Source organism: Oryzias melastigma, linkage group LG7 (assembly GCF_002922805.2).
Source record: "Oryzias melastigma strain HK-1 linkage group LG7, ASM292280v2, whole genome shotgun sequence".
Lineage (NCBI taxonomy): Eukaryota > Metazoa > Chordata > Actinopteri > Beloniformes > Adrianichthyidae > Oryzias > Oryzias melastigma.
Genome location: NC_050518.1, coordinates 31,009,012 through 31,020,421, shown reverse-complemented (window position 1 = coordinate 31,020,421; position 11,410 = coordinate 31,009,012). Strand labels below are relative to the sequence as shown.

The window sequence follows — 11,410 nt, the reverse complement described above, 5'->3', positions numbered from 1 at the left end:
CTTTCAGAAGAAAAATGAAACACAGACATGTTACAAACTCAAAAACAGGATCTTCATCAGAGGAGGACTTTAAAGAAAAATAATTTTTTATTTATCTGGTTTTTCATTCCAACTTTTAAAAGACTACAGTGTTCACTCATTGAATGTGGGGAATAGGTTCCATGAATATTCTGCTGTAGTGACATCTGTGAAGCAGGATCACAGATGTGATCACAACGCACTTTCTACACTTCCTTTCTTCTTAAAACTCTCAAAGTTTAAACCTTAATAGGAAAATAAATACAATATTTTAGAAAGAAAACAGATTTTTGTAACACTGGACATTGGTAGACATTGATTGAAAAGATGAACATCCAATCAGGACAGAACAGTGTGCTGTAGAGAGAGAAAAACTCTGCAAAACTGCTCAGAAAAAGTCTGAGACTGAAAGATGAACTGGGATATAATGAGCCATGCTCCCGTTTTAGGGGCTGAGATCCACTGTAGTTCTTAAGAATGAAAGAACCAGCAGCTATGATCACACGAACGCTGAGGATGAGGTCACTCATGGGACCATTTCCTATTTGTTTTGCAGCATTTCCAAGATGGTCGACGTGCTCAGCAGCACATCGAGAGCTCCTGGAAACAGCTGGAGTCTGTAAGCATTCACCTGTCCTCAGGCCCACAGGTGACTCCCCCAGGGATAAACTCACCTTAACGATGCTGTTGTCTTTGTCTTGATGCTCAGAGTAAACGCCGCTTTGAACGTGACTGCAAAGAGGCGGAGAGAGCTCAGCTGGTCTCAGACAGAATCGACCTGGACAACAAGACGGACGGCGAGAAGGTGAGCGCCTCACACAAAAGGTCTGAGGCATCAGCTGATAGACACACATCCGTCCTCTTTGTATTGTTAACTCTGCTTCCCGGCGTTAATCCGCCCCCGTCTCTGTGTTTCAGCGCTGCTCCCTGAAGGTAAGCTCACTCAGGAATCCCCATCGTCTCATCAGAGGAAAGCTGCAGCTGACGGCTCCATCTCTGCTCTCAGGCTCGCCAAACAGCCCAGCAGAAACATCAAGCTGCTGAGGAGTCCAGGAAAGACTACGTGACCAGTCTGAACCAGTTCAACCAGGACCAGCACCAGCACTACCACACACTGGTACCAGTTATATACCAGGTAACTCTTCACTATGTTAAAGAAGTTCCTATACGGTCATTTTAAACCTTTTTAACATATGTTAACCAAGTCAAACTAAAAACACATGATGCATTTAACCCTTTAATACCAAAACACAAAATCTATAACATACTGTAACTTCCACTGTCAGTGGCTGGGTGGCTCAGTGGGCTAGGTGAAGGGCTGACACGCAGGAGCCTTGGGTTCGATTCCCAGGGTTGTCCACTGATCACCACCCAGATTGGGTCCTTAGACAAGACCCTTGACTCTGCTGCCTAACTGGGTCCCTGTGCCCCTCAAGTACAGGGTTGTGTCAGGAAGGGCATCCGGTGTAAAAACTCTAACAAATCACTGATGTGAAACAGTGGGTGCTGTTACGCTGTGGAGACCCCAAAGGGATAAGATGAAAGTGAACTATAACTTCAACCGTTAACATGATAATTCCAGCAGATTGTGAAGAGGAATTATCATGTTAACGGTTGAAAAGTTAAAGTAAATTAAACATAAACACTGGAGCTCTCAATCTCACAGTGATAGCAGAAAGTAGTCGCTAATGATGCTAAAGCTATTTGCTGAAAATGGCGACCCAATTTACTTTAATTGCTGAAGGAAGTCTCCACATGTCCTAGGCCCCGTCCTCTTTCATGCTGTACCATGACTCTGAGCTCCGTTCCTCCATCTCATGGTCTTTTTTACTACTTCAGAGCTGAAGTAACAATGACCGTCCTGTCTCTTTCATCAAATGATACTGTAAAACCATTGTCATTTCTGGTCGGATGAGAGGAAAACATCTTCATCCTTTAGAGGAGGATCTTCCCTCAGCCCTTTTATGCACTTCACCATCAACCTGGTGTTGGTCTGTGTCATCCCACACCCCACTAGATACTTGAGGGTCATCATTATTGACCAGCTTTACTTCACAGAAAATATATTTCCTAATCCCCTATTGTAATAATAATAGTGGATGGCGAGGAACGATTGCAGTTCCACAGCAGACCAGGCCTTGCTGTTGTTTTGCAGGCATTTTCAATATAGACTCATGACTAAAAGAGTACACAGGAAAACGTAAAAACCTGAATGTTTACAGACATTAGCTTAAATGGCCGCTATATTGAGGCTTTCTAATGTCGTCGTCACTTTGTGCCAATCAGCGGGTGGCTACAATGGCTCCGCCACAAGCGTCTCGTTTCCTTTTTCAATGGACCTACAGCTGATGGGGGGCCCCTAGAGGCACGGGTCGGAACTGTTTAATGGGTTCATTTTACAACGCTCAAAACACTGGATCGAACCGGACCAGACCGTACCGGACTGCTCAGTTTAAACAGTTGTCTCTGTTGCTCTTGGTGATGGGGATCTACTGATGTAGTCACAGCTGACCTAGGGCCGACTGACAGAGGCGTGGCTGCCGGTACGCGCCCACTGACCATCACATCTGACCATCACACGCCTTCACACCAGTGGAACCACACTTGAGTCAGGGAGGGGATTTGACTTGTTCAAGGATACACCAATGGTTGAGTGGGGGGAGCGGGGCTCAAACTGCTGACCCTTCGATCATTGACTAACCTGCTCAACCACCTGAACCTTTTGTCCTCTACAGCATCTGGAAAACCAGACTACATCCAGTTTTCCCATTTTATCTTCTCTATGATCCATGGGGGGATACAAATGCCCAGTAACATTTTTTCACTGCTCTGAAAAGTGTTCTATGGTTGACAGCGTCTGCTAACTGAATGTGTCGTGTGTGTTTTAGCGCATTCAGGACATGGAGGAGCGGAGGATTGAGAGAATCAGCGAAGCGATGCGCCTGTCAGCGGAGGCTGAGAGGAAAGTGCTTCCAGTCACCAGTCGCTGTCTTGATGCCATGGTGGATGCTGCAGAAAGCATCCAGCCTCGGAAGGTGAAGCTCCACTTCCACTCTTCCACATTCAGACGCTGGTGTGCTTCCTTTTACCTGTATGCACGTTTGTGTGAAAGTCAGATTACAGGGTTGGACAAAGACTCAGACGAGAAACTCCATTCACATTTCTGAGGTATTTAAGCAAAAATGTCGTGTTAAGAACTTTAAAGGAGACATGACCAAAGCTGCGTGTTTAAAAAATAGAAAAAGTCGATCATGGAGAAGCAGATTTTGGTGCACACTTGTCTGGAAACTGTGAAGTCTGACAATGATTATCTGCTCGTATGAGGGATGCATCACAGGCAGGAGTCTACCCTGTCTCTTGTGATCTAGCAAATTCAGAGCAGAGCTGATCATTTGAATGTTTAAGAGACGCTCCGTCCATGATGGAACGGGCTCCGTTTAATGGGACATGCTGGCAGGGGAGCAGCTCTTTTGTCTGAAGGGAAATCTGGCAGCACGGAGGTGGAGTGCCTGTCCAGGGGAAGACGGGAGCAGACGTGTCCTCAAAAGTGCCCCACACGTGACACAATATCTGTCTGTCTGTCTGATGAAGCGCTTTTGCATGTCAAAGACAGCGCAGGTTGTGACAGTCTGCTTCGTCTGTGTGCAGGACACGCGTCAGGTCGTGGAAGTGTACAAATCTGGCTTTGACCCTCCAGGAGACGTAGAGTTTGAAGACTACAGCACCTCCATGAGGCGGAGCATCTCTGAATCCAGTTACCTCGACAACCGGACTGAAGGACGACGACACAGCAGGAAACTGTGGCCTTTCTTACGAAAAAACAAGGTACCCTAAAGCAGGGGCCGCCAGCTGTCAGGGCACTGGAACAGCACCGGCCCGTGGGTCACACAGCACCAGGCTGCTCAGAAGGAAAGCATAACTGCTTTATTCACAATCTGAAGGATTCTGAAGGATGTTTTATTTTGGAAAAGTACTGGAGTCTCTCCACCACATGAGATGTGCTGATGCATGCTGGATCCTGGCCTCATCAAACGTCTCACATTCAGCTACTGCTTTCTCAACCCTTCAGCGGCGGGGATGTCGACAGCGACACCTCTGTGATTTACTGTAGCACTCTGACCATTCAAGAGATTCATGTGAATCAGTGTCTTTGCGCCGCTTTACACGGCGCTTTACAGATTTAGGATTTACAGTTGTTGAAAGAATGTTAGCTGCTGCAGCTAAAGCGTTAAAGGGTTCAGGTGCTATGACCTTAAAGTCCCCTTACAACAATTTTTTAAATTTTCTTTAAACATTCCCAGTTGGGTTTTAATTATGACTGTGAAGTTTTTAACACGTCCACATTTTCCACATCCTAAATATCTTAAAAAGCCATTTTTCCTGTTGATCTGAAGCCTTCTTTTCCAAAATCCCTCTGTGTGGGCGTGGCTTATGGTGCTGAGCAGTGTAACCCTGCCTCTTATGACAAATTAAAATAAACTTGCTTAATTCTTGAAAATATGGTCAATAGTGTGCTGCCCCCTACAGTTGGAAGATATTTTACGCTTCAATGTTGTGATTGCAAACCATGAAAGTCCCACGACATTTCAGAAGTCATGATCTGCAGCTCCAGTAATGATAAGTCCTGCTCTCAGGCCCCGCCCCTCTGACAGGATTTTCTCATTTCGGCTGTGGGCGGAGTCTGCCTCCTGCTTCCCTGTTTGGTTACCATTTAACCCCAGAGCTCTATCGCCGGGTGTGCTTTCACCAATGCAATGTTGACATTATCTTCTTTTCTGAGTGCTATGGGTTCTTGGGAACGTCTCACATGTCCAGGAATGGGTGGACTTGAGGCCAAATCTCCAGTATTATTTTTAGAAATTTTTTCTACTCAAATTCCTAATTTTTCAGTGATTTTCAAGCATGTTTTTAGGATCTTCCTATTTTTTTTTCATTTTCATACATATACCACAGTTCCAAATAAATCTAAACTACTCTAACTTATCATGTGTCATCAAATTGTGATCTATTTTTATGACAAATACTTTTATCGAGTTTATCATTACTGGGTAAAAATGACCCGTCCAAAGTGATGGTGTAACTTTTTATAGTGTTAAACACACAAACATTATCACTCATTTGGAACTCCCACACTACCAAAGTGAACAAATAAAATATGTTTGGAAAGTTTCTTTTTGCAGAAAAGAGTCAGTAAAAAAATAGAAGAAGAGCCTTTAACTTCAAAGAAAACAGAAATCTGCATTTAAAAAAACAAGCAGGAGTCTTTCCTCCAAATACAGATTTGTTGGGACAGTTGTCCGTATGCAACACCTGACTGATGTTGGGAGGATTCTGCTGACAAAGTTACAGTATGGCTCCATATTTATTATTTCATGTAGGAAATTCCAGTTTTTATGATGATTTGATTTTGTTATTTTTGTCTGCCACACATTAAAAACCACACACACACACACACACACACACTCTGCATGCACACATGTGTATGTTCACACATTACTCGCTGGAACTGGCTTATGCTGCCATCTTCTTCCTTGTCCTCTTTGCAGCTGTTGACCCTCCTGTCCTCCCCTCGCCAGCCTCCACCTCCACCTCCTACATCGCCTTCACCTGGGGGTGTGGCCAACAGCCCCCAGTCACCAACTCCGGCTTCCAGGGAGCCAATCACACAACGGCTCAATGACCTCATGAGCTCCGGCTCCAGAACAAGGAAGCAGTGTCTCCGCAGCATTAAGAGAGGGGTAAACACAAAATCTTCAACATTCAGAATCAGCTGGAATGACATTACATAAAGTTACATTAAATCAAAGAACACAAAAACACACAATTCATGTTTTTGGATCATTTCGAACATGTTTTTCTTTCATGTTCCCCCCTGGTCGGACAGCTGTCACTGAAACTGGTCAGTATCTTTCCTGTCAGAATGCCCTGGTGTTCACAGACAGCTGATGTAAGCAGGTGTTGTTGTTCTGCCATTAGGGTTCCAGCCCGGCAGACTGCAGCCACCTTCCTGCTGAGCAGCGGCGCAAGAAGCTGCAGACCAGGATCAACAACATCAACCAGGAGATCCAAAGGGAGAAAGAGCAGAGGTGACAGTGACAGGGATGGAAACACACCTGATAATACTGCTCACCAGATTTGGCCATGAGATTTCAGTCGCGAACCAAAAGATTTGATTCGCGACCCACAAATTCTGAGTCGCGACCCACAAATTCTAAGTCGCGACCCATGAGATTTGATTGCAAGCTACAAGATATGGTTGCAATCCATGAGAATTTTTGCCACCCCTGAGTATGAGTCTCAACCGATAATATTTGAGTCGCAACCCATGAGATTTGGTCTTAAGCCATGAGATTTGGGTCCTGACCCTCAAGATTTGGGTCCTGACCCTCAAGATTTGAGTGCTGACCCACGAGATTTGGCCGCGACCCTTAAGTTTGTAGTCGCGGCCCCCGGAATTAAAGTCACGACCCACGAGATATGTTCATAATCCACGAGATTTTTTGCCACGCAAGAGATCGAGTCTCGACCTATAATATTTGAGTTGCAACCCATGAGATTTGGTCGTGACCCACGAGATTTTAGTCGCGACCCATAAATTTCAAGTCACGACCCACAAGATTTGTTCGTAAGCCACGAGATTTGAGTCCCAATCTACAAGATTTTGCCTCAAACCACAAGATTTACGTCGTGACCCATGAGATTCGGCCGCAACCCTTAAGTTTGTAGTCACGACCCATGGGATTTAAAGTCACGACCCATGATGGTCGCAATCCATTAAATTTTGTTGCGACCCACGAGATTTGAATTGCGATCCACGAGATTTGAGACATGATTCAGGTGAGCCACAGGAAGTAGGTCGGAGCTGTTTGCAGCCCCGCCCCCTGCTGGAGTGACTCTGGAGTTGTTCCAGTGCTGCTCTTTGCATGCGTCTGCCTGCGTGCTCTGTAGCAGCTGTGACCGGTGTCGTCTTCTGCTTCAGAGACGCTCTGTTGAAGATGAGGGAGGTGTATGAGCGGAGCCCTCAGATGGGAGACGCTAGCAGTCTGGAGCCTCGGCTGGAGGAGGTGAAGCAGAATCTGCAGAAACTGGAGGAGGAGCTGAAGAGGAACCAGGTCTGCAGCACCACCGTGTGCAGATGATGGCTGTGTGTGTGTGGATCTGCTCTGTGAACGTGGTTGTTGTGTTACTGCAGGTGTGGCTGTCTGAGGTGGACATCAGGATGTCTGACCACAGCGGCAGAAGACAGAGTGCAGGCTGTGGGTTGAATTCTCAAGCAACCACCCCCGGCAGCAGCAGCTTGAAACAGCTGGACAATCGGAACCCAGCTAGCAGAGAAAGGTACGGAGGCAGACAGCTGGCAGGCTGCGCATGTGCACGCTGATCTCACCTGTGTGTCTCACCTGTGCGTCTGTCGATAGTCCTGATGGGAGTTACACCGAGGACCACAGCGCAGAGCTTCACTTCAAGTCTCGCAGCTCAGAATTTGATGATGACTTTGATGATGAAGAACCCTTACCCAGTATTGGCACCTGCAAGTCCCTGTACCCCTTTCAAGGTACAGGATCTCATTTTCACCCATTTCTGCTGCTGTCCTGGAAGCTGGCGTGAGACTGAGCGGAGAAGCACCGCCGTCCACCGGCTCTGCGGTTCTGATCCAGTTGGTTCTGTGAGAGTCTGACTCTCTGGATCTTCGTTTCCTTGCAGGTCAGAATGAGGGCACTCTGTCGATGGTGGAGGGGGAGCTACTTTCTGTGGTGGAGGAGGACAAAGGGGACGGTTGGACCAGAGTGCGGAGGAACCTGGAAGAGGAGGGATATGTTCCCACCTCCTACATCAAGGTCTTCTTGGATACCAGCGCTAAAGGTGCCATGACCTACATCTGACCTCTGAGACTTGTTTTGACCTGAAAAATATCATCTTCACCGGTGGCTGACCTAAATGACATTGGTGTGACCTCAGACCTCTGTGACCTTTGACCTGTGAATGTTAGCACATGGTAACAGCTGAATTTGAGCATTGCTGTCCTGATGGCTGTGGGACATGCACTGCTAAAGAAGAGGCGTTTCTCTGTTCAGTTTTTTTTTTTTTTTTTACCTGATCTGTACATACAGGCATTTCAGCTGTGCATTATGGGATGCTGCTGACTCTTGATGATGTCAGCTGGGTAGAAGGTGGAGTCAAAACAGAAACATGCCTCCTGTACTTGTCAGGTAAATCTGCATTGGATATATTTTCTGAATTGAACGAGCGTTTCTTGACCATCGCTACACTGGATCACAACACAAATAGCCCAGACAGCCAGCGTCTGCACGACTGTGCACGACCGGGGAAGATGGGCGGATCTTAAAGGATCCCCGCCTCTATCAGAGACTGGTGTCTAACAGTAACGAACACGTGTTAGACCCGGCGTTTATTTGGAGACCGGCGTCAATTAGAGACGGGCCACAACTGGAAGATATTTGGTACCGTATGTCTGATGTTTTTGTTTTGCAAAACTCCTTTTTGACATGTGTTTATTTTATTTTCTGTGTCATATCACGTGGTTTACGGTGTTAGCAGTAGTATTAGTGAAAACTGAACACAGTCTCTTTGAAGTGCAGCTGTCAGACCTGTAGCTGACCAAGCGCATCGTGGCGTCAGAGACCATTACAACAGCTTCTACTGATGTAGCATCGTTGTCTGATCAGCATTGATTCACGTCCTTCTTCTGGATCTTATGGTTGCGCTCCATCCTAGTCACATGACCACAGCCTTCTCTGCTGATGTTTGACCAAACCGAGGTGTCTCCTAGACCTCCCCTGCTGTGCCTTCTTCAATGTGAGGCTGTGAGAGATGCATGAAGGCTGTACCTCTTCAGGGCCTTAGTTTGTGATGACGTTCGTGCTGGAGAGGTCCCGACGTGAGGGTGGTGTGCACACTTCCATCATTCCAAATCAGAGGTCCTTTCTGATGTCTGTCTCTAGAAACTTGGTGCTTTAGATGTAAGCTAAAGCAGGTCAAAGTGTGGACTGCAGTTGGGTGTAGAGGTCTTTACCCTAAAGGAAATGTCTGGAAACCAAATGTATGAAGTTGGACTTCCTGTAATAGAAACAGTACTCGATCAGCATCACCTGTGAAGACTGACGGACAGGTAGGTGGGACAGGTGACTCCTGGCAGTCCTGTTGACTGCAGTTTGGTTGACGCTAGGGCTGCCACGATTAGTCGACTAATTGACGACTAATCGACTATTAAAATAACAGTCGATTAGTCGTTACTTTATATTATATGGAGTCAGAGAGTAGAAAAGTTGAAAGTTATAATGGTATTCTGCTAGATTTATGGATTATTTTGACATTTATCACATTTTCTTTTAGGCTAATTTGGAACTTGGCTAGTATTTTAACTTCATGCTAGCTATTTTGGCTAAATTTCTTTTGGCTGATTTGACATTTAGCTTATACTTCAGCTAAATGAAAGCTGTGTAGGATTTCTTTCAGTTTTTCAAGCTAATTTGGAGTGCATCTAATATCTCAGCTACATGCTAGCCAATTTGGCTAATGTATGATTAGTTTAGCGAGTTTAGCTAATAATTCAGTTGAACACCAGCTGTTTTTTCTAACTTAGGCTTTTTTTCATTTTTTTGGTGAATTTTGCATTTAGCCAATATTTAAGCGTTTTAGCTATCAATTTCAGCATCTTCAGCTATCAGCACTAGAATCTTCAGCGGTCATATTCAGCTTACAGCATTCACTCTAGCATTATCACAGGTAATGCTATATATCTAGATTTTAGTTAGTTTAAAGTTAATGATGGTTAAGATTTGTGCTTTACATCCAGTTTGCCCATGACCCGATTAGTCGACTAATCAGAAAAAATAATCGGAGATTAGTCGACTATTAAAATAATCGTTTGTGGCAGCCCGAGTTGACGCCGACATCACATGGAGGTTGTTGTTTAGATCCAGGAAAACAAACAATACCTTTCTGTTGATGAGTTTGCTCTGAAACTCAGATCAATTTTGAAGTTCATCTGATCCTGATGAGCCATCAGCACCATGAACTGTTCTGCGGTTCTTCTTTTCAAGTCTGAACAGGTTCCAGAAGTTAGTGAAAGAGGCTTGTGAGCTTCTAGGTATCCCATCATGCATCAGCTTTTGCTGTTCACCTGCACCGATGAGATGATGAAACATGGTGGTCCACCACTTCCTGCTCTAATGTCTACCTGTCTGTCTACCTGTCTGTCTGTCTATCTTGTAGGCTTTGTGCAGAATAGTCGGCTAGTCTAGCACAGTATTCCACCAGAGAGGACGCCTGGACACAGGAAGGGATGCAGAGAGCTCAGAGGAAGTCTGCTGACAGCTTGTCACTTATTCCCAGCAGTCAGGTGGTAGATGGAAAAAATCCTCAAATCTGACCTGATCAGACCTTTAAATGTTTTCATGAAAATTAATCTTGTGATCAAATCGTAAACCCTCATCTGAAAAGCATCATTCTTTCATTTGCCCCTTTTTGTGAAGAAGTGTTTGCTGAAGTGGCTCTGGAGGAGGCGGAGCAGCCTCCTGAGGTGTGAAGGTCCCAGGAGTTAGAGAGGAGAGGAAGAAGAGGAAGCTTGTTTTTGGCGTGCCCGGCTGCAGAGGAGTCACCGGTCTGCACGCCGTGACGTCTCTGTGGATGCAGGCCGCTTCAAGCCTTTTAGAGACGACTGTAAATATAACTCGTAGCTACTGAAGAGTAGCCCCGCCCCCGCAAACCCTCTCTGCTATGCCCAAACAGTAACCGGCCAATGTAGGCTCCGCCCCCAACCCCGTCCCTGCTTGTAGGTCATGTTAATGATTCATAATGTGAAAAGTGGATTTTATTTGATTCTTTTCATATTTAACAGTGATCATTTTATTATTATGGTTTTTTACTGAGAAGTGAGGCTACTGATCAGCTGCTTTTTAACCTGCTGTATGTTCTATTTTAAAATAAAGTGCATTTTGAGTTTAACACAGTTGTCACCTTCTTATTTTACTCTTTTTTCTGTATCAAAGTTCTGTTCTTGCTGCGGCCAGCAGATCTGTTCAGACTAAAAGTCAAAGTTTTCTAGCTCTGTGGGATAAGAGCCCATAGAGTCTAAATGGCTGAGTTTAGTGCATCTTCTTCACATGGACTCCTGAGAGGGTAAATGCACCTGTTTTTAAAACAGCTGAACCCGTTTCTGAGATCTAATCTTCAGATGTTGAAATTTGTGCAGCTGGTATTGGTATGAAAGTCCTGCACTGTGATTCCACAGACTCAAATCCACAACCTGCCCAGTGCCCAGTACACCCAGGACCGGCCCTGCGCATAGGTGAGCTAGGCAACCGCCTAGGGCACCATCTGCTGGATGGGACACTAAATTGCAAAGATTTTTTTTTTTTTTTTTTTTTGC

General features: G+C 45.4%; 1 protein-coding gene across 4 annotated transcripts in view; it reads left to right on the top strand.

The window, feature by feature from the left end:
- LOC112141051 (formin-binding protein 1) overlaps positions 1–10,990 on the top strand; it is a 20,184-nt gene extending 9,194 nt beyond the window's left edge. Inside the window, exons 5-19 of one of the 4 annotated variants that reach the window (XR_002918313.2) lie at positions 575–637; positions 728–823; positions 937–951; positions 1,025–1,153; positions 2,907–3,053; positions 3,667–3,843; positions 5,565–5,756; positions 5,894–5,917; positions 5,995–6,104; positions 6,998–7,130; positions 7,211–7,356; positions 7,437–7,573; positions 7,723–7,881; positions 10,255–10,381; positions 10,515–10,990. Coding sequence is in view for 3 of the 4 variants with exons in the window: in XM_024264093.2 (XP_024119861.1) it covers positions 575–637; positions 728–823; positions 937–951; positions 1,025–1,153; positions 2,907–3,053; positions 3,667–3,843; positions 5,565–5,756; positions 5,894–5,917; positions 5,995–6,104; positions 6,998–7,130; positions 7,211–7,356; positions 7,437–7,573; positions 7,723–7,881; positions 10,255–10,283 (1,557 nt within the window). In the remaining variant the exon portion in view is untranslated. Of the gene's footprint in view, positions 1–574; positions 638–727; positions 824–936; positions 952–1,024; positions 1,154–2,906; positions 3,054–3,666; positions 3,844–5,564; positions 5,757–5,893; positions 5,918–5,994; positions 6,105–6,997; positions 7,131–7,210; positions 7,357–7,436; positions 7,574–7,722; positions 7,882–10,254 lie in introns of all 4 variants that reach the window. The other 3 variants (XM_036212983.1, XM_024264093.2, XM_024264094.2) reach the window with 3 other exon arrangements.
- The last annotated feature ends 420 nt before the right edge of the window (positions 10,991–11,410 follow it).